Source organism: Macadamia integrifolia, chromosome 8 (genome assembly GCF_013358625.1).
Source record: "Macadamia integrifolia cultivar HAES 741 chromosome 8, SCU_Mint_v3, whole genome shotgun sequence".
NCBI lineage: Eukaryota > Viridiplantae > Streptophyta > Magnoliopsida > Proteales > Proteaceae > Macadamia > Macadamia integrifolia.
The window spans coordinates 8,347,145-8,369,716 of record NC_056564.1 but is presented as its reverse complement, the minus strand read 5'-3'; the positions used below and the strand labels follow the sequence as shown (position 1 = coordinate 8,369,716).

At 38.6% G+C, this 22,572-nt stretch overlaps 2 protein-coding genes and 2 long non-coding RNA genes across 4 annotated transcripts; 2 read left to right on the top strand and 2 right to left on the bottom strand.

The window, feature by feature from the left end:
• Nucleotides 1-3,335: 3,335 nt before the first annotated feature.
• LOC122085464 (WUSCHEL-related homeobox 5-like) lies at nt 3,336-4,252 on the bottom strand. Its single transcript, XM_042653908.1, has 2 exons — nt 3,806-4,252; nt 3,336-3,670 (listed from the first exon to the last, which is right to left on the bottom strand). The coding sequence occupies exons 1-2, from the start codon at nt 4,143-4,145 to the stop codon at nt 3,459-3,461; spliced, it is 552 nt and encodes a 183-aa protein (XP_042509842.1). The 5' UTR covers nt 4,146-4,252; the 3' UTR covers nt 3,336-3,458.
• On the top strand, nt 3,555-5,466 carry LOC122085465. The gene is made up of 3 exons (XR_006142133.1): nt 3,555-3,640; nt 4,295-4,466; nt 4,565-5,466. It is a non-coding gene; the product is annotated as an uncharacterized LOC122085465 (long non-coding RNA).
• A 106-nt stretch (nt 5,467-5,572) lies between these two features.
• On the top strand, nt 5,573-7,049 carry LOC122085427. The gene is made up of 2 exons (XR_006142124.1): nt 5,573-6,535; nt 6,615-7,049. It is a non-coding gene; the product is annotated as an uncharacterized LOC122085427 (long non-coding RNA).
• A 2,794-nt stretch (nt 7,050-9,843) lies between these two features.
• On the bottom strand, nt 9,844-22,176 carry LOC122087190 (eukaryotic translation initiation factor 3 subunit F). The gene is made up of 6 exons (XM_042656234.1): nt 21,838-22,176; nt 15,155-15,234; nt 13,883-14,112; nt 10,608-10,729; nt 10,400-10,513; nt 9,844-10,217 (listed from the first exon to the last, which is right to left on the bottom strand). Exons 1-6 carry the CDS (start codon nt 22,051-22,053, stop codon nt 10,128-10,130), a joined length of 852 nt encoding a protein of 283 aa, XP_042512168.1. The 5' UTR covers nt 22,054-22,176; the 3' UTR covers nt 9,844-10,127.
• Between the last annotated feature and the right edge of the window lie 396 nt (nt 22,177-22,572).

Here is a 22,572-nt window from a genome sequence, read left to right as displayed (position 1 = left end):
AAAAAAAAAAAAAAAGAGATGATAACCTCATCTATTATTGGCTAAAACTTGAAAACGTGGCAATAATATGTCCTTTTCCTGTTAGCGCTTGTTGCCCCTATGGGAGCAGCCTGTATTGATTTACGTAAAATTCAATATGATTTGATTAATTTTTAGAAGGAGAATTTTTGGGTGAGAAAATAATAAAGGATCCCATCCATGGTTTCTAAGTATCATTATCATATCGGTCATATTATATTGGTATCGGTTGAAATTAATCCTCAATCCTTGATCGATCTGGATCGATTATCGGTATCATTTCAGGGATAAAACAGTAAAAAAATGTTTTTTTTTTTTGAAAAACAAGGGGTAAAAATAATTGATACGTACCAATCCTTTCCTATACCAATCAGGATCAGATAAGTTTCTACAGAGACCACGAGACCAAGAACTGAATTCATGATCCCATATTCCCATCTGATAAATTTTTATAGGCTAGGGGCTTCCTACTCCTGTGGTCATCTCTCCTTCCTTATTTGAATATATTTATTCTTTACTGTGGAGCCAAGAGGAAAGAGATATAAACGCTAATGTATGCCACACACCTCGATAGGGAACTATTTTTTTGTGGAAAATAGATAAGGAACTCATCCCCTTAAAATTTTTAAAGGGTGAAAGACCTTTGTTTGCTTGCGTGGCCTTTGCACCAATGCCACATCATGTAGGAAAATCAACGTTAGTGAGATATTTACAATTTAAGGGGACGGGCCATCAATTTGCCCCTATCTGAGTGTAGGTGCCACTCAACTTGACCATAATGGTTCACCTATGCGTGTAGGTGCAGGGGACACTCCCCAATACAAGCCTTTTTGCCGTATTTTAAACATAAATTTAGTAAATATATATTAAAAAAAAATACCATGAACATTCTTCACCCACTTCACCAATAGTGATTTAATGCTATGAGTGGCCTTTAGGTTCATATAATTCTCATACAAAAATTCTCTATGATGAGGCAGTGAGTGACAGTGAGCATCAGACGACTGATGTGCATGCTAAGGCCTTCTCAGCTATTGGATCCTCACTGCCACTCACTGCTAGCCATAGAGGATTTGAATCCTTAATTTCCACCCTCTATTGTTTATTGTTGAAAATACCCCTCTCAATTCAATCAATATCAAATCAATTGGATGAAGAGATTCCCTCTCTTCACCATGGGTGGAGAGATAATCGGATTCAATAGATTATTAGGCCCTATTTTTTTTTTTATCCACGGTTCTGTCTAAACTCACCCGCTCTGCTGGGACTCGGAGAAAAATGAAAATAGCATTTTAGACTTTTTAATTAATTGGGGGGAATAATGTATTCACAATATTGAGTGAAGAGATTCTGAGGGTGAAAAAAGACATTCCCCTCATCATTTAGCTACACTGTAACATGGGCATCACTTGTTGACATGAAAAAGAAGTTAAACATTTTGCTTTGAAAGACAAGGATCAATGTCTAATGAGAGTAACTACCTCCATTTAATGCATAGATTATTCGCTTAACAATTATGCGAGTTATCTAGTGCATAATTACTTGCAGCCTCTGTAGAAAAGAGGTCGAGTGTGAAAGGTCTAAGAATTGACTCCTGTCACATGTATTCTGTGATACCCTACTTTTAAAATCTGGCTTATTTACACGGTTAACCCGGTTTAACAATGCAGGACCCGAACCAGAGAGGATTGAGGCGGGTTCCCTATGGACCATGATGGCAAGGGTGACTTTGAACACAGGTTGGCCAGACAAGTCCAAGTCAATGCATAAAGAGACGGGCATACCCAAGATCTCTCTCTCTCTCTCTCTCTCTCTCTCTCTCTCTCTCTTAGTAATGTTGTTTAGGTGGATAAGATTAAAAGGAATTGCATTGCATATAATACATATGGATATGAATGCTTGTGTGGTCTTTCTTCTCACTTACTGAGCTAATGAACTCACCTCATATGCACACCTCTTTTAGATGATTTTGTAGATCACCAACCTAAAGATCAGGAGTCAGGCCCCACAGTCGAGTTTCCTGTTGAGGATTGGTGGATTCCTGATAAGTATGAACATGGTGCTGATTGCATGTGCGAGGGCTGTGCTGCAGGACTGCAACAATGACACTGTACAGGATTTTTTTTTTTATGACCTCTCCTTTGTGTACTTGATATATAAATTGTTATTCTTTTGTATAAATATCATGTCTGCGAGCCCACATGTACTTAGCTATATACTACAATTTGGGTATCAAGTATATTGGAGATATATTTACATGTAATTTAAGTCTTCCGTTGAACTTTTGAACACTTATCTTAGATGTGGGTATGTTGTGGTGAGATACCGTATCAGATGATCATGACAGATTTTGGGTTAACTAGAGTTAACTCGATCATCGATTCGATTTTATGTAAACAGGGTGTGACACATTCCCTCCCCCTTTTCTATCATCCCTCCTAGGGGTGTCAATTCTTAAACCGAACCGATAACAACACGGACCGAACCGAACCAAAGCCTTATTGGGTCGTTTCGGTTTGGAGTATTGCAACCCCAAAACCAAATCGAACCGCACCGAAAACCGGATGAACCCGAAACCAAACCGAAACAGACTCAAAACCCGGACCGAAACTGAAACCAAACCGGTAAGAAACCGAAACACTCCAAAATTCATTAAAAAAATCAAAATTTGCATAGTTTTGTAAACATTTGTATGGAAATTCGAATCCAAACTGGACCAAAAACCAAAACCGACCCGGTTACAAATTGATTCAAGAAATCGAAGACAAACCGAAACCAAACCGCACCGAAACCAAAACCAAACCGAAATCGGAATTTTCTTATTGGTTCGGTTTCGATTTTAACTTTCCCACACCGAAATCAACTCAATCCGGACCAAAACCGAGCCAGACCGACCGATTGACACCCCTAATCCCTCCCCCTTTCCCTGCGATAGTTTCTTAGAATTTAATTAAAAAAAAAAACCCACCTTAGTTATCAGTTTACCACACACAGAAGCAAGGGTGATATGATATCGTCATTTTGCGGCTCTCACCGTAATCAATACGAATTGACGATATCACCCTGACGTTGTAGGCGGCAGCGGGACAGAGTAGAGAGATACTTTTTTGTAATTTAATGCGTCTCCTGCCGTGCTGCGTAACCGTAACAAATACACCACCACGAAGTGCGCAGCGCAGAGGAGAATGTCGAAGCATTTAATACCTCTCGGCGACCACTGTCTCATTCTTCCAAGATCGAGATATGGAGCGACGTGTCATATAGAAATCCCAACAAACACGGATTTCAGGATCAAAATCAGCAATTAAGAAGAAAAATAAAAGTAAAGTAATGTAAGATTTCTCCATTTGTTTGGTGAAATTTATGTACTACTTAGTAGCTAGTTGTATCTCAATTGATTCAAAGTAGCTAGAGAGTTCTATGAATATATGAAATTGTGATTACACAAAGCTCAGACGAAGATCAAGATGCGGATGATCAATCTGATCTCTCTCCATTGCACATGAAAATGTCGTAATCTCGTTGCGTTCGCTTCTCAGCAATCTTAGTTTCTGTGATTCTGATAACTCTTCATATGAGTTCTTCAATGGAAACAGTTGCAGCGTCTCAAACACTCTTTCAGGTTCTGAAATCTCTTCTATCTCTCCACCATCTGTCGAACAAATTACAAACGAAAGGAGATCGATTATGAATATAAAATAGAAAAGGAAAACTTGTCTGATCCTTAATTACTCATGTATTAGTGGATTACTGTATATAACTAATGCGATTTTGGTTCGTCACCTACGTTTTTCAGTGAAAACCTTATCTGCACCATCGAATATATCGCTTATTTCAACGGAAACTCTTCTTCGTTTCTGCCTCTCTCTGGCTTTATGGTTCTGGAACCAGTAGAAGACGTTCTTACTCTCGATTTTACCATAAAAGCTCAGCTGAGATGAAATCTTTTGGATCTGGTCAGTTGTTGGAGTCCGGAGTCCTGATCTGAACAGATCAGACAGTACTTTCACCTGCTCTGCAGTCGGATTCCAACGTCCACACTTTGTTCCTCCGCCTCCTCCTCCACCACCACCACCACTACATCTTCCTCCTGCTTTAATACAAAAACCTGACATTCCTTCGTCCATATCTGAGCTTCTCAGCCTTTCCTCTGATTTTCTGAACCCAAAAGTTGATATTCTGGAATCCTCGTATATATAATACTCCAAACTAGGGTTTGTTCTCTTTTGTTTTATTGATTTGGTAACCAAACACCAACGTTTTTTGTTTATTTCAGATTGCTTTCATTTTAGGGGAAAAATGAGATTGAACTCTCAAGAGGATTTGATATTCTCGCCTGGTTTTTTGTGCATAGAAAAAGAAAGAGGAAGAGAGAGAGGGCAGAAGGAGGAGACATGACACAAAAGCGGCCACCGTTCAACGTTTTGGTCGGCGAGCAAACATGCACAGTAAGCTTTTCTTACCAATTCTTATCTCTTTACTTTCTTAAATTTATGCAATTACCATATAGTTCCAACTTTCACTTCTTTTACCTTTTTCCAAGCAGAGGACTAGAGGAGTTCACTCATCAGGTAACGGTAGACAATCTACTAAAAACGTCTTTTAAGGGCATAAATGGTGTCACAAACACAAACTTACAGACAAAACCACCAAAGTAGGGTACTAGGGAGACACCACGCGACGAACAGAAAAGGGAAACAAATCTGCTTTATCTAAGCTTCGCCCCTGTTTGTTTGCCAAGACTTTAAGAGAAAAATGGTAACAGCTTCAGGACACATTGGTCGCATTGGTTTTGGTGATTGTAATCTATTATATGATTTATTAGGTTGATTAAGATTTGTTTATTATTAATGTTTTGAGCTAATTATAGGTTGGTCCTAATACTTTGGTCGTCTCCAGTCCTAAACTATATGATATATTATAGGAGTGCACGGAAAATCCGTTTTGCGTGCTACTGCCATTCCCAATGCATATTCTCTCCAGTGAGACAGAAAGTTAACGACTGATGGATCAAAGTAATGAGCAGATATGGAGGAGGATAAGCTCCAAGATAGAACGCCAGAAACTGGTAATGAAGATATAGTAATTGATAAACCAGGAGACTATAAAAGAGAGATTAGAGAATAAAAAATGGTGACCTGTGAGGATTGGGTGGAGCGCCATCTGCCGGGCTTTGCTGTCCTTTCCATTTGTCTATTTAGATCCTCGGACATCTGTCTTGTACCACGTTCCCACAGAGAGAGAGAGAGAGAGTGAGTGGAGGGATCTGATCCCAACTCCAAAACAGAGGCAGTGAAATGTATTTCAGTGATAATCACGAAGAGAGTAACGTGGAAGACCGGAAAGAGTCGGAATTTTGATTGAAATGAGAAGGCGTGAATTCAAGGCCGCCCGGATTTCTGTCTTTCTCTCGTCTTGGGCTAATCTTTGTCGGAAGCTTTGCCCCAACAAGATTAGTTATTTAGGCTCTGTACTGTAACATTCTAAAAAATGGGTTCTGATGTTTTTTTTATTTTTTTGAAACAGAAATGAGGTAAAACCTGTATGGAAAGCCCGGTTCAATTTCTTGTTTTTTTGAAATGAACCGGGCACTTATGAGACTTTTGAATCCATTTTTTGGAGCACAAAATACTTGTTTTTCACTTTTAGAATTCATTCTGAGCAAAAGGCGCCGAAATAGGTATCACTTATAAGTTATGAGGGGTAAATGGGGAAATTACCCTCAAAACATAACTTTGTTATGTTTCACAAACCCTAACCCCATTTTCACTTGCAGGGGGCGAGAGGCGAGAAGGAGGCGACCCTAAACCCAATTTCAGTTGCAGGAGGCGAGAGGCGAGAGGCGAGAGGCGAGAAGCTCTGCTCAACAGAAGGAGGCGAGAAGGAGATGTCCAGAACAGCAAATCGGATTCTGCAATTTCACAAGGCGATGGTTGCAGGTCCAGCCCTAGTTTCAGAGAGAGATTTTTCCACAGGAAGGGTGATAGAGATAGGGCTTTTCAAGTGTTGGAATCACTTGGGGGCCAGCTTTCTTCGACCATAACCAAAAGGCAAACAGGGATCTTCCGGGATCCTTTTCTCAGTTCATGTTCTGCTGTGGGTATGATGGACAGTAGCCAGGCAAGGTGTGACTTGCATTTCTGGAACTTCAATTGAATTAAGGGAGAACGACAAGAGATGGGAGAAGAGAATTTCTGGGAGGAGAAAGGAGGGGAGCACGCACTGCAGCCATGTTTTCAAACCAAAAAAACTTCATAGAATTCTCAATATCAAGTCTCATCATTGGGTACAGTAACACTATTTAAAGACAAAAGCAACTGGAATTGGGGGATACTGAAATTTCAGAAGAGCAACTACTGGTCCCTTTGTAAATGATAGCTTTCTTTTGCCCTCTTTTTTCTTTCCAAATTTTTTGTCATATGTAGGCTGTGACACACTGCTTCAATTTGTCTTTCTTGATTATTAGCAAATGGAAGAACAATTCAAAACATTCATTGTCCTGTCACACTATTTGGAGGTATGTCTTCGTTGTTTCTCTTTTACATACAAAGGAACACATGCTTGGAATGGCCTGAAAGTGTATGCATCCTGTACAGACATCAAGATTCCGCCAATTCTGGCTTTCGGAGTTATAATGTTTTCGAGAGCAACTGTGAAGATTTTGCAATTTACTGTAAGACCAGTCTGCTTGTTGTTGAACAAGGAGCAATTGGCCATAGTGGTCAAGCAACATCAATAATAGGTGGGTCTGTCTCTGCCATCTTGGCAACACCATTGTGCCTTCTTACCACCAATGTGTATGGGATAGTAGCAACAGGGATTGGGCTCTACTGTCGAATCCGGTATGCTACAGATATTGGCATGAGGAAGGAAGTGGAGAAGGTAGCAGTGGAAGATCTCAGTAAGTTTCTACCAAGAAAATAAGATCTCAGCAAGTGAGACTTGATTTTCATGAACAATGTATGTGATACTGGGCTTGTTCCATGGGTGGTCTTTGATCAATAAATTGTTGGAAGCTGTGGTTCCCAACATGTCAGTGGTGATTGTGTTTATGGAAATTTTAATTACATTGAGACTGGGTTGGGGGGCGGGGGGCGGGGGTGGGGGTGTGATTGAATACTCGACAATCATTTCATATTTGAAGTAAACACCATGTTGTTGATATGGAGATATTCTTATTTGTCTCATTCAACTTAAGTTATTTGGATAATAATGATTTTCATAACTTAGAATTTATTAAAAAACCATTGATTATCCTTAGATTTTATTTAAAAATCACAACTTTGACACCCATGGTGAATATGGCACTTTATGTAAATATTGGTTTCTAACAGAAACGATTTTGTTAAGTACGAACCATACATGTTTCTGTTTCTTTCAGGTTACAAAATCAATTTTTTTTTGCGATTACCATACAACATTTAAGATGCAGAATCACTCCAAAAAAATAGAAATGCAAAAAAGTGTGCTAGCCCCAAAATCATGTTAAAAAAACAGAATCGTTACAGTACAGAGCCTTATTTGCCCTTCTTTATATATAATCTCCTTGCTTGTTTCTGCTTCATTATGGAAGCATGAAATCGCATTCCTACTACAAGTTAGGCAGCCTTTGCAAAGTAAGGACTCTGGTGTGTGAGAACTGATGAAGACCCTGACCTTGATGTTAAGGGTAAAGGACATTGCATTCTTCCTATCTGCGTAGGAGGCAGAAATGCGAGGACTGTACCAGGGGTTGCAAGGACCAGATAACCAGGGGTGGACTCATGCAATAGTCTAGATGAATTGTCAAGGGGTAGTAGACTGGAGGTACTACTGAAGGATTGGCCATGAGAATGTTTTTAACTTACTTTTTGTGGTATCTAAACTGATGGATTCTTTTAACTTTGTATGTATAATTTAGGAGTCTAGACATGTGATTTTTTTTATTTTTTTTTTCGGGTTACATAGCCATGTGATTTCGTTAGCCCATAAATGGGAATGACGGGAATGAGGGCCAGACTAGAGAAGCGCTTTACTTCTGTATGGGTAGACGTAGAATCCTTTTTATTTTGCTCTTTTAAGTTCTATAGACAAAGAGAAGTTACCTAGTTGTGTGGTTTTTGTATTTAAACATGGGACATGGTTAAATTACCATCTGACCTCATATGAATTCAAAAATCTCATCAGTAGCAGGGGCTATGTGACCAAGTAACGGTCTTTAGCCAAGTTTTATTTATGTCAATTTTTTTTTTTTAATCTTGATGAATAATTTGCAAAAATTTTAAGAATCAATTTTTTCTCCCAAACTTTGTAGAATAGGTGGAAATTAAAAAAAATAATAAAATAAAAAACTGTTGCATAAAAGACATGTTACTAAGCTTGGCAAAACATCTCAATAGCTAAGTGGCCATGTGGCAACTTTCAAATGCATACTTAGCAATGGCCCGTCATGGATTCAGGTAAATGTCAAATTTCATCATATGGCTGGTTCCATTCAATTACCTCTTATTTTGGACAGCGTAAGGCCAGATCTTTTTCTTTTTTGTTTCTTGGTAATGATTTTTTATGTACTTGCTCCACATGTTTTATCGGAAAGACTTCCTTTTATCATTTTTATAAGGAAAAATAGGAAAATGATATACGAACTAGCGGAATATAATAGAATCTTATATGTTTATCTTATTTTATTGATAAAAATAGAATCTCATATGTTAGCACCTTATTCCCATTGTTATGCATCACCCACCCACCACTACCACAGCAACCGTTTCTCTTCCCTCTCCCTTCCTCTCCATCTTCAGCCCCCTCCCCTTCCTCTCCCCTCTGTTTCTCCCTTTCCTTTTCACTCTCCCTCTCTCATCCCTGCCCTTGGCCCCAGCCTCCCTGCAGTCCCATTCCCCTTCGCACTTCATATCGCTCCCCGTCCCTACTCCATTGCGACTCCATCTCCTCCCTTTCCCGACCCCTGCGCCTGCACCCTCTATCACCCCACCTTTCTCTTATTGGGGAATCTGGTGCTATTCCCGCCTTGATTTCTTCAATTCGTGACCATGAGCAGGACCACGATGTAACAATGTCGTTGAATCTCTCTCTCCACGAAGACAACAAAACTCTAATCATAGCTGGCAGATCTATAAAACCTTTATTTTACGTTGTCAACACCAGCACCGCCGTGTCAAAGTAGAATGTTGATTTTCTGATCTGCTCAATCTCGCAATGAACAAAGACAAGCTTACCCAGACTCCACAGGTTCTGTACAGTGAAGCAAAACTAGGAGAGACTGTCAACGTTGAAGCCGTGAAATTGCTTGTGTTGATTGTTTCAGAGCAGGGAGCGGCTCGGCAGAGATGGCATTGTCAGTTTTAGTTTCTTGACTCCTACTCCAGAGCAAAAAATCACTATTGTTGAAGGCACGATAACCATTGAAGATGGATCAGTGAACAGGAAGGAATTCTTTGTTTTAACGCTTCCACAATTCTCTGAAGAACGTGTACGGATTAGAGGGTAGCCGGTGATGGAAGGTGGAATCCTTCCATTGGCATCTCTCTCGCTCTCTCGGGAATTGCTGGGTTGAAGCACAAGTACGAATTATATAGCTTTACTAAAAATCAGGGTTAATTGCAGGGGAATGGGGAGGGTGAGGTTTTCTCTGTTGTTTCCTCTCCTCCCATACCGGTGGGAAGAGAAGGAAGGCAGAGAAGGAAGAGAGAGTAGGGAGACGCAGAGACGGTGGGTTTCAGTAGCACCTTTATCAGGTTAGCCTCCACTTAACCAGCAATGATCAACATATAGCTGGGCCGATGTATCCAAGTTGACAAGTATTCGAAATTAATGTGACAATAAATGTTCTTAAACGTCCTCCGCTGGAAGGTATCGCATAGAATTGGAAAGGTGCTCTTAACCCAATAACAAAAATGGATTGTCACCTCAAAAACTTGTTCTGTAATGGGATCAGAACATTTTTGAGTAAATCTCCCCACTAATCTGAATATTAAAAAAACAGAAGGAAATGAAAATGGCCGCATTCCTAGTGATTGGACAAAGATAAACAGTGTTTCAAACCAACAGAGACACTGGACAAAAAGAGTCTAACCTACTTTCTCCTTTCACAAGTGAGGTAGTGAATCAAGTTATAGGATCTGAGCAGCCGTGTTCAACTTCTCGGCTAGGCTGAGCTGTGTCCTTGTGAGGCTTGACAGGTAAAGCAACAGTAAATCGTCCTAGAATGACAGATAAGATGAAAATGAGCAAGACATACACAATGCATATTGTAACTGTCCATCCAAAAATATGTGAAGATGCTTAAAAATGGCTTTAATTTAAAAAATATATATATATATATCTGATAGACATCATCTATATATATATATATATATATATCAGGCAACCAATTTTACCATACCTGTAAACTGTCATTTACAAGCTTATCAAAAGCTGCTGGTGACATTTTCGGAATAGAAGCTACAGTATCTGATATGAATCTCCCAACGTTGTTATCCGGAGGAACGCGACCTTCCTGAGAAACAAAATCAGTTCATATGTTGGTCATGGAATTCTCGGCGCAAAGCAGAGACAACATAAATTGAGTGCAATCAGAATCATTCTCTCACCACAACATTGTCTACATATTTATAGACATCATCTATGAGAGCGAGAAGCCGCTCCATTGAGGCTTCCATACCTTCCAAATCACTGGGCACCTTGTCTACCATTGTTGTCTTTAAAATATCGACTGCACATGAAACAAGTCCTTTGATATTCTCTCTCAAATTTGAATTTGCATCGTAAACCACAAGATCAGGATTTTTATCATCCTCAGCTTAGTTGAATTTAACTTACTTTACTCTCTTTTTTTTCTTTTTTTTCTCTAAAGCAGTTCAAACGGTATATAGATAGAAGAACAAAAGGAAAACAAAATAAAAATTCAGCCAAACCTATACTATTTGTCAGAAGCCTTTAAATGTCCAATTGTATCTCAACCGTGGAATACACTGAAAGCTTCCTTTCAACTAAAACTAAGAATTCTCTTTCAAAAACCAAAGCACAGCGCTACTTATATTATGATGATAACCTCCAGAAATCCAGGAGCATGAATGGAAATCTTTCTTTCAATCATAACTCATTGGGCTGGGATGGGCCAGGTCTTCTAAAAGTTAAAACCCCAGCCCAACCCTAAGCTTTCTTTCCCCATACCCTTTTCCTTCTCAGGGACGAGAAAATTGCCACTTCACAACCCAACCAATAAACTTGCAGGGTCGGCCCATATAATTCTGCCATGTGGAAGGATGATGTGGCAACTCCCACCATTGGACAGCAAGGGCAATGTCTGAATTGAAATTGACAAATTCCAGACTCAAATTCAATCAAATACCCTCCATGTATGTCCACGCTATATATTTTCAGAGATCCATGTAATGGCAAGCACCCTCCTATGGTCCTCACGTATACCTGGGTTTATATTTTGCCACTTGGCCAACTCCAATTGACATGTGGGCACATGCTTAGTTCTATCTGTCCCCAAGATGTGGTCCACATTTGATAATGTGGTCCATATTTGATAAGTCATGTGGCATATTTTCGTCTGACCACAGATAGTTACCAGAAAGAAAATTACATTTTTTTCCTCTCAAAACTAAAATTTTTTGAAGTTTTACAGAATAAACTACATCACCGAATTTAGTTGGTGAACATGCAACAGATGTCATGTGAGTCAGTCATTGACAAGGGCATTACAGGAATCCAATGATCACCACCAACAACAATAACAAATTAAATGATCACCATTAATCACAAAACACTTGTTATTATATTGTTGTTGTCGTTGCTTGTTGCTTCAATAACTATTCTCATCGTCACTGTTGTTTTAAGGTTATCAATGATCTGTTTGGTGCACTAATTCAAAAATAATTTAAGGGACTTACTTTAGATTTCAATGCAATAGTAGGCTAGAACATGGTCCCTATGTGGTAAGGGTACGTGGGAAAGAAAGTTTGCATCATTATTTAAGCAAAGTGACACCAACCTTCAATAAAACTTGACCAAACTTGCTGCTACAATATAAATGATGCTGATGTTTAACCAAGTTAAGTTTCTAAACTTTCTATATGATCATAAAGTGTATGTTTGATGTAGAACTCAAGCATTACTATGTGTGTAGGAAGAATAAAAAGGCCCAAAGTCAAAACCTGGGTTCAGCTAATCCCCACGGATCTGATTCTGGTTCTGGCAGGCCTAGTGCTAGCTTGTGTGGGCCCTAGTTTGGTGTATAGAAGCTGTGTGTAGATCCTGCTGTGAATATAAGATGCTGGATGCTGCTGGGATATTCTATTAGAAGGTGCTATTATTTCTGTTTCTATTTCTGTAATAGTTTCTTAGTTATTAAGTCTATATCTATCTAGTAGTTTCTACTTTTGTTTCTTTCCTTTTTTGTGTAATAGCAATTCAATCTCTCTTCTAGAAGAGTTGCTATTTCTTAGGATACTTAGCAGCCAAGTACTCTCCCACACATGGAGAATTACATATTTTGTAATCCAGCCTTTCATTATTATAAATAAGGACAAGGAGACCAGCATCCTACAATTTTGAGATTTTGACAATCACTTGGACAGCTTTATGCAGTTATTCTGTGAGAAGCAGGTATTATCTGTGGGATGCAGAAACACTAGTGTGAGACTAGATGGGTTAGTAGGATTCTAACCTAGGTTCGCGTGGGAGGCTCAACCATATCACTTCCTATTCTATTTTCTATCTTCTTGTTTCATTCTCCTGCAATATAGGTGAGTAAGTTTTCTGTTTCAGTTCATCATCTAGTGAGTTCCATCATTCCTCTATTAACTTCTGTTAGTTTCTATTTCAGATTTCAAAAATCTCCATATTCTGTACATCTTCATCTGAGTCTTCTGTTCTGTTGTTTGAATCAAAGTTCTTTCCAGTGTATAACCTGTGCATGGTGCTACAGGTCCTAGCTAATCGGCTACTGTTTTTCCAGCCTCTTCACCAAATTAGCCACTTCTGTTTTCTCACTTTCTGGTCTGGGTTTGCAGGATATTATTAGCATTTTGAGTACTGTCATCGACAGGTAACTAACCAATGTTTGCCTTCAGTTTCCTGACTGTCTAATTCTGGTTTTGGGCATACTACTAATTCTGTGACAGTAAAATAACTTCCAATCTAGCCGTTGGATCTCAACCAAATTTTGGAAATTCATTCACCTCAACAATGGTACACTCGATCAAGGTCTTGTCCTAATCAATCTGTTTTGCTGTCAGTTAAAAAAAAAATTAAATTAAAAAAAAATCTTAATTCTGGTTGTTACTTCTGCCCTGCGATTCTGGTTATTTGGTTTCCTGGTCATTAATGGTTTGGTAATCAGGAATCCATTGATGTTTGCAGGTATTCTAATGGTAGGATGACCCTAAATTTGACCAAGGAGGTAAACACAGACCAGTAAAGTACATTGTCTCCTGCAAAATTGTTACCATTCACATTACATTTGGTTGCAAGGGAAATTAAAGGGAAGCAAAAGTGAAAATTTTCATACCTAAAAAAGAAACGATTGTAGTCAATACCCCATGTGATCATATAAACAACTTAAACTTCTTATCATTTTTAGTAATGATGCATTTTACACGTAATTTCTATTTACATTTTAAACCAAAGGAAGTTTGGATGCCAAGTAAGGTCACATTTAATAACCAACAATATGGAATGATTTGGGTTTAGCGATACAAGTCACATGGGGTAATGGGGTAAATTTCTTTTTTAAGTGAAAATGGCGAGAATCCCACCACATAGTCCAAACCCATTGTCAGACAATGAGTGCTAGGTGACTTTAGTTGTAAGCCAAGAAGACAAGAAAAAACAGTGTGTCAAGTTAAATACATACATCCAACCCGCTCAGCTTCAACCATTCTCAGATCCAAAGGAATTTCTTGAAATTGTGCAGCAAGTTGCCGATCTCCAAGTGACAAGTTGACAGAAACAAAGGCTTTGATACTGGCCTCCCCATTCCTGAACCCCGTGTCAACAGTCAAATGAATTGGATTTGATACTTCTCTCGAATAGAAATCATGGATCAAAGCACTACCCGCTGTGACACCAAAACCAGTTGAGTACCTGCAAATATATTACAAGCAGCACAATGATATACCATGCTATGTGACAGTTGATTTTTCTTAAATATCTATGATAATGCTTTTTCAGTTATTACCATTAGACACTATATTAACATTGGAAGATGGAGGAAAAAGACAACCAAACTTGTTACAGAGTACAGAATCAGGGACTAATATTTCTCCAAATCATAACACTTGATTAAAATTAAATTTAAAACTACAAAGTAGAATTTATTCCAGGGAGTGTGAACAAATTATAATAACAGTAGTTTGGTTACTGTGGTGAATATGGCATGGGATAATCTTATCATGGCATACAATTTTTCAAACAAAAAGCACCATCTCAAAGACATTTCATGGACCTTATGCACATGTAACAAATGGAGCATGCATTATTCAATATGACCCAACAGTTCATAGACTTTATTCGAGACTTCTGGGAGAATAAATCATCTGAATTAGATAATTCCAACCAATTGATAAAAAGCTTCCAAAATCAGGTTTACAAGCTCATCTAATATAAAATACTGTGTGGGACTAAGATCTTGGCTGCCAAAATCAATCTGATATTTTACGAAGTCAGGATAATTCAATAAGCCCAAATTTTTATCCAGAAGATTTTTCATTTAGAACCACAAATTATGGATGAAATACACCTTATACAAAGATAAGCAGCTACTCAGTAACCAAGAGAAGAAAGCTGTACCTGGCAATGCTATTTTGTGACAAATGGTGCAACAAGCAGAGAGACCCTAGTTAAACTGATAAATTAATTTTGAGCAGTTTTAACTGTCATAGCAGTATCAGATCCTAGCACTTTATCATAGCGAGTTCCTAAGGATATGCCTCCAATAAGTGGTCAATCACTCAGCTCTTTTTCCTCAACTAATATGCAGTGTCATTGTCTTACAAAAATTGGGTTGAAAGGAAAGACATTACCATACAATACACATATCAAATAAGCCATTGCCAAGGATTTACACCAGCCAACTAATAATAGGCCAGAAATGCAATGAGATGATTAATGAGACCAAGGAAATTACCATCCAACAATGACTTCCTTCGGATTCACCTTTTGGTGAGACAGCAGCATATTATGATGATAATCAATATCTAATGCAACCTGTAAGAATTTAAACATAAATTAATCAGATTCATTAATGTATCACTATAGAAACCCCCTAACATTCTGTAGAGCTCGTAGAAACCAACAAAAAGGGAGGATAGAAAAGGAAAAGAAAATCAAAACAAAGCAAACAAGCAGAGATGGCTTACAGAGTATACGATTGAATATTAAAGTTGAATATCTTAGTCAATGGTATAAAAGGGGAACATTTAAAATTATTGCAGGTTCATTTTCTCTCTTTGAATAAAGTGAAATGTATAGTAATTTTGATCAACTTTATCTTTTCATAAGTATATAAACTCCAACAATGAGGTAATCTTAGCTCGAAATTTCGACCAAAATGTTGAAATTTCAACGTCATATCTCAGTTTCGACAGTTACCGAAACGAAATGGCATGCAATTTGAAGGACAATGATTGTTTTGGTTTTTCACTGAAATGGACCATATTTCAGAGCCATTTCGGCTATTTCGACCATTTGTTGGTATATTTCGGTTTCGACCAGGATCGAAATACCAGTCAAAACTGAAATCTTGTCTTGAACCTTAAAATCATAGGATATTCCACGTAACGACTTCAATGCTTCTTCTTTTTCTCTTTGAAAAAAAAAGTAAGTGAAAAAGTATAGTAGTCTTCAACAACAACAACAACAACAACAACAACAAACATAACCTTATCCATAGTAGTCTTCATCAACATTTATTTATTTAAGAGTTCAAGTGGTGATGATTAGTGCATACGGGATTGGTCTCCCAAATCTGGTTTCCTTTTTTCTTTTTCTCTTAAAGAGGGTGTACCCTGTGCACAAGGCTCCTGCCACTGCAGGGTCTAGGTGGATCATAATGTATGCAGCTTTATGGCCGTTAGCCCCATGATGTAGAAAAGTCACTTGGGCTTATTTTATTATAAATAAGCCTTGGGTTGTGTTATATATGGGTTGGGCCTTAGATTCCATGGGTTTTCTTTGAAATGGGCCACTTTATTATGCCTAAACTATGGGTAGAAGGTAGAAAAACGGGATTTAATTCATTAGTTTAGTTAGTTGCTATTTAATTCAATAAAGGCCCATTAGGCCATTGGTCGGTTGTAAAGTCTTATATAGACTATTAGTTAGTTAGTCCTACTCCATGTTAGAGTCATAAAGTCAAGTCCTAGTCCTATTTTTTGAATTCCTAGTTGTAGTAGGAGTGTCTAATCATATTGGGAAATTAGCTCCTAGTAATAGTTTGATTGCTATTTTTCCCTCTATAAATAGAGGCCTATGTACTTATAATGGCAGACTTGAATGAATAAATTATTGAATAAATACTCTTTAGCTAAAAGCTGTTATTCAGATGTGAGATGCCTAAACCTTTGAGGGGTGTGATATCCAAAACCTGAGGGGTGAGATACCCATTCCTTTATTCTCTTTCACCCTTCTCAACCCTCTATCGATTCTTCTTTTTCTATTTTTATTTTCTGTTTATTGCTATTAGAAGTTCAGACTTGTTAAAGCATACAAAATCAGAATAAACAAGCCAAAGAGTTCTTGTTCTTGAAGCCAATCGACCCTCATTGTTGCCCAAGTTTGAGATCTGATCTGCAGATCCTTTGGAGGACTGGTTCTATACTCTAAGAAGATCAATCGATCCTCTCTTGAAGGTTATCTGAAGAAGACAAGTTGTTGTTCTTGTAAAATTCTTCACATTCTCTCTCCTATGTCTGAAAATCAAGAAAGCGCATAACTCCATAACCAGCCGTCAGAAGCCTTTCATATTTGGGGGTTTTTGTACCCTCCCTAGGGATTATCTACACCAAAAAGTGCAGCTCAATCGGACTCCCACAGACCTGACCGCACCTTTCTCTCTCCAGCTCTATAGAAGGTCTTTCTCTCTCCTATCAAGTTGGGTTTTGGGCTGGTTTTGCTCCTATATGGGTATTGTATCCCTGGGGGTTTATTTGATGGTACTATTTCTCTGTTCTTGCTCCTATTTGTATTGTTTGGAGTTATAAACTGCGGAGTTAGTTACTTGTAATCTACTCCTGCATTAAATGGTATCAGAGCTACAGTTGAAGAAAGCTCCAAACAATCAATCAGAGCCTAACTGAAGATGGTTCCATCAGTTCGTTACTTCGCTAGACAAGGGGATACATTCTACATCCTTGATTGGTTAGATTCTTTGGAGGAATATTTTGACTACTATAACTTGACAGAGACACAAAAGCTTCAAGTTGTTTGCTTCCGGTTCATTGGCCGTTCTAGAGATTGGTGGAAAGTCAATGAAAAGAGACTCCGAATTCGAGGACATGAGCCTAGGATTTGGGAAGAGATGAAGTACGAGTTAGTGACACAATACCTCCCTGTATATTTCCAAAGAAGGCTCTTCCCTCCACAGGATTCCCATCAAAATACATCTACTGCTGCCCAATCTAATGATCAGCCACATTATTTTCATGAAGAATTCCTTGAATGGATGCGTGAATTGGACATGTACTTTGACAACTACAACTTAACAGAGACAAAAACGCTAATATACATGTTCCCAGATGAGTGATTGTGTTCGAATGCAATGGAGAGTCCGTGAAAGGCAACTTCAAGCTCAATAATGTAAACCTAGAACGTGGAACGAAATGCAGTATGAGTTGGCAGGCATGAACCTATCTGAGCATGAATGAAACATATACTTCCTTCCACCAGATGTCCAAAAGCCACCCACACTTGACAATAGCATAAAGGATTCATCGGCCTCTATTGCGAAAGAGCAACAAAAGAAGACACCTCTGACTAGTGAACTAGAGTCAAAATTTGAGGTTAATATTAAAAAATTTTCATCCATTCCTATTGTTAAGGAAGAACTAGTTATTGATGTTCCCATCAACGAGACTCATGTGGGAGAAGTCGAAAGCAACAAGGTTGCCACAATGGACAATGAGGTTGAGACTAGGAAACTTGACACTACAACAACTGTGATGATTGTGAACAACCAAGAGGAAGATCCTAAGGAGTTCAAGAATGAAGTTGTATTTAAACCATCAATGGAACCGATTAGGAACCACCAGGTAGATGAACCAAAAGAGCTTTATGTTGCATTGAAGTTAGAAGAGATCAAAGGGGGATATGTAGACCCTATGGATACATCCAAAGATGTTGAAGTTGAGCATGTGAAGTTCGTCATCCCATTAAAGTATCTTGAAGATCGAGCTCCTCACATTCTAGACTACATCTTTATTATCGATCTAAATTTTTCTACAGTTTGAAAAGAGACGTGCACCATAATATAATTACCCACACACACTACAACATTCGAGGATGGATTATTTTTAAGAGAGGGTGAGTTGATGTAGATAAGTCATTTGGGCTTATTTTATTGCAAATAAGCCTTGGGTTGTGTTATATATGGATTGGGCCTTTGATCCCATGGGTTTTCTTTGAAATTGACCATTTTAATTGGCCTAAAATATGGGTAGAAGGTAGAAAAACGGGATTTAATTCATTAGTTTAGTTAGTTGCTATATAATTCAATAAAGGCCCATTAGGCCATTGGTCGGTTGTAAAGTCATATATGGACTATTAGTTAGTCCTACTCCATGTTGAAGTCATAAAGTCAAGTCGTAGTCCCATTTTGAATTCCTAGTTGTAGTAGGAGTGTCTAATCCTATTGGAAAACTAGCTCCTAGTTGTAATAGGAGTGTCTAGTCCTATTGGGAAACTAGCTCCTAATAGTAGTTTGATTGTTATTCTGCCCTCTATAAATAGAGGAGCCTGTGTACTTAGAATGGCGGACTTAAGTGAATAAATTATTGAGCAAATACTTTTTAGCTAAAAGCTATTATTGAGAGGTGATATGCCTAAACCTTTTAGGGGTGTGATACCCAAAACCTGAGGGGTGAGATACCCATTCATTTATTCTCTTTCACCCTTCTCAACCCTCCATCAATTCTTCTTTTTCTATTTTTATTTTCTGTTTATTGTTATTAGAAGTTCAGACCTGTTAAAGCATACAAAATCAGAATCAGTCAGCCAAAGAGTTCTTATTCTTGAAGCCAATCGACCCTCATTGCTACCCAAGTTTGAGATCTGATCTGCAAATCCTTTGGAGGACTGGTTCTATACTCTAAGAAGATCAATCGATCCTCTCTTGAAGGTTATCTGAAGAAGACAAGTTGTTGTTCCTCCTACAGAATTCTTCACATTCTCTCTCCTAGGTCTGAAAATCAAGAAAGCGCATAACTCCATAACCAGTCGTCAGAAGCCCTTCATATTTAGGAGTTTTTGTACCCTCCCTAGGGACTATCTACACCCAAAAGTGCAGCTCAATCAGACTCCCACAGACCTGGCCGCACCTTTCTCTTTTCATCTCTATAGAAGATCTTTCTCTCTCCTATCGGGTTGAGTTTTGGGCTGATTTTGCTCCTATATGGGTATTGTATCATTGGAGGTTTATTTGATGATATTATTTCTTTAATTCTTGCTCCTATTTGTATTGTTTGGAGTTATAAATTGCAGAGTTAGTTACTTGTAATCTACCCCTGCATTATCTCACTTTGCAGAGAGGATGTTTCCTAACTCGAACATGTGACCACTTGGTCACAATGGAGCAACCTTACTGTTGCACCAAGGTCCTCCCTCTTCTTCCATTGATTGGATTTCTTCGTCTAAGAACACAATGGCTTCCTTTATCTCATATCTGATCAAAGATTTGAACATTGGGTCTACTTGCATCTAAGATCCAAATTTTGGTTTTCAGATCTCATTAGGCCCGAACAGTAAAGCAGTATTAGGATAGGAAAGGGGAGGACTAGCTGTTTCACCCCATTGTCTTAAGTTGAATCAAAGACATTTGCAGTACTTTTCCATCTAGGTTAGTCATCCCATATGCTCCAAATGCATCCTCCAACATGGTATATCTACGAAGGTGTTTTTTTTTTTTTTCATAGAAATCTTCGAAGGTGTTTGCCTCTTATACCAAAAGGCAATGCCAAAAGCACAAGCGAATGACATCAAGAGAAAAGGTCCAACCTAACCCAAAGAGGCAAGGGAATGGACCTAAACTACGCTTACAATACCATTGTAGAGAAAGGATTGTTGAGTAACTATTGTAGAATAGACATGGATATCGTACAGATATGATTCAATGGAAATTTGGACTCTATTAAGGTGATGAGACAAGATATTGCAGCGTTTGAAAAGGTATCCATACACTAAGATCGAAAAGTTACAAAAGGTTGAGTATGGTGGCCGACTGATGGACGGTGACAATGTGATGGTCGATCAACCAATAGCTTAATTCTATCTCTTTTGCCTCCAACATGTTCGTATGATCAAGAAATTATGGAATTTAACCTATGAATGATCTTCCAAAGGGAAAACAAGAGTAAAATATCAACCGCAAAATCAGCCATTCTCCAAAACAAATGCTAACATCTAACAAATGCGCACCTAAAAAAATCCCAGCTCCTAGGGAAATCTCAATCACTATTCCGACAATAGCACTTCATTCTTCTATTGGATGTTCACCAGACCAAAACAACAATATGAAAGTTAGCCCACCAATTCCAATTTAAGCAAGCATTCTTTCCCCGAATCTCAAGGCTCCCACAAGGACTCACTTCACAATTATTCAACTTCTAACAAATCTAAGTAGGCACCTTAAACAAAAAGGCATAGCATACTAGGAGTCCCCTCATGGTGGTATTCTTTTTCTTTTTCTTTTTCTACTCCACTGCATCCTTCCAATCTTTTACTCAGCCTTCTAAAAGAGGACACAATCTCAACTTCCCACCCAATGGGAGCCCAAGACACTTGAAGCCCAACCACCCTTCACTCCTCTTACCATGTCAAAAAATTGGAGTCTGTACCCATGCAGTCAGATTAATCCCATAGAGCCTTCTATGCAGACTCTTCCCAGATTTAACAGAAAGAAAAAAATGCAACCAGCTTCTTTGCAGAGAGGAAATGCCCCTAATCATGGTTGAAGAAAAAACTAGGCGGAGGGCAAACTCCCTTGCCAACTCTCCCTACTGACACAACCCCCCCCCCCCCACAAGAACCACTCGCTAGGATGAAGTCGGAACTTAATCAAGACGTACTTTGATCGATTCCCACCAAGCAAAGCCAAAATCTTTCTGCGCAAACACCTAACTAAACGATTCTAGCTCACATTTTTCTCTTCCTAACTTTCATCTCGCCTACAAACTCAGCAGCAGTGAGGATCTTATCAGCCATCCACTGACAGAAAAAGTATCTCGGTAACAAATTTCTCATACAAGAGACGACTCCAAGTCCTCCCATTAATGAAGAAAGTTAGAGAAGTATAAGTAAGCCATGAATGATATGAAATAGAACGGGTATAATAACTATATTCAAGGAGAAAGTCATCAAAGTAAGGAAGGCATACATCTCCTTCCAAAATTTCCACCATAATCAGAAATGTCGTCCCACAAAAGAAGTAAAATCATCCCTCAACATCTAGTTTAGTTTGGATCATGTAAAACCGTAACAATCAGAAGGAAACATCACATCATTAAAGAAAGAGGAACATTGTCCCAGTGCAAGGTTTTACATAAACACAATAGGAGTGAACGAAAGAATTAGATCAGAAGGGGGATAGAAGCAGCAAACCTGATCAGAAGATTCGTTGTGGGGAACCGCATAAGAGTTCCGAATATCAACCGTTCCATCGGGGGAGATTGAACCAAGAAGAGTTCCTATGACTCTATCCGCTTGATCCGGGCGTCTAACGTAGCAATCGCAGATGTTGAAGATCACTACAGGGTGAACCTTCGCGGACAAACTCGTCGATGATGGAACAAACTGCAGCACAGTTTGCGCTGCCATGTTCGCACGCTCAAGCCGCTGAGATAGAGAATACGGAGAAACTAGGGTTTTAGAAGTCGAGGAACGATGTAAAGTTCGGATGTTTCCAACAAACGTTAGAACAGAGATTTCCTAATTTAAGCACAAACACCAACCCACAGAAAAAAAAAAAAAAAAAAAAAAAAAAAGGTGAGAGAGTAGCGTCATAGTTAAGGCGAACCGAACTGCTCGCCTCCGGTTCAAACCAGTTTCAATCCAACGAAACTAGGTTTACGAAAAATTAAAGGGCAAGAGATCAAATAAACTGATCATGTTTGCGTACGAGAATATTTTTGTACACTCCTGATCCGTGAACATAAAATCTATTAAATGAAGAGAGGAAAAATTGATTCTATATCCACGGATTAGGACCGTTCTCGTACATTCTTGTACATGAACTTGATCCGCTCTCAGAGATCAATAACTCCTCGAATGGCCTCTACGCCTATACATAAAGGTGTGTGAAATTACTGACCCACCCCCTCTTAATGAAAAAGTCTA

Excerpts from the sequence above, each read along its gene's own strand:
- LOC122085464 (XM_042653908.1), bottom strand. The coding sequence starts at position 4,145 with ATGGACGAAGGAATGTCAGGTTTTTGTATTAAAGCAGGAGGAAGATGT. Across the intron at positions 3,671-3,805 it reads TAAGGTTTTCACTGAAAAAC|ATGGTGGAGAGATAGAAGAG; the intron begins GTAGGTGACGAA and ends TTTGTTCGACAG.
- LOC122087190 (XM_042656234.1), bottom strand. The coding sequence starts at position 22,053 with ATGGCAGCGCAAACTGTGCTGCAGTTTGTTCCATCATCGACGAGTTTG. Across the intron at positions 10,514-10,607 it reads AATATGTAGACAATGTTGTG|GAAGGTCGCGTTCCTCCGGA; the intron begins GTGAGAGAATGA and ends TTTGTTTCTCAG. Across the intron at positions 10,218-10,399 it reads TTGTAAATGACAGTTTACAG|GACGATTTACTGTTGCTTTA; the intron begins GTATGGTAAAAT and ends CTGTCATTCTAG.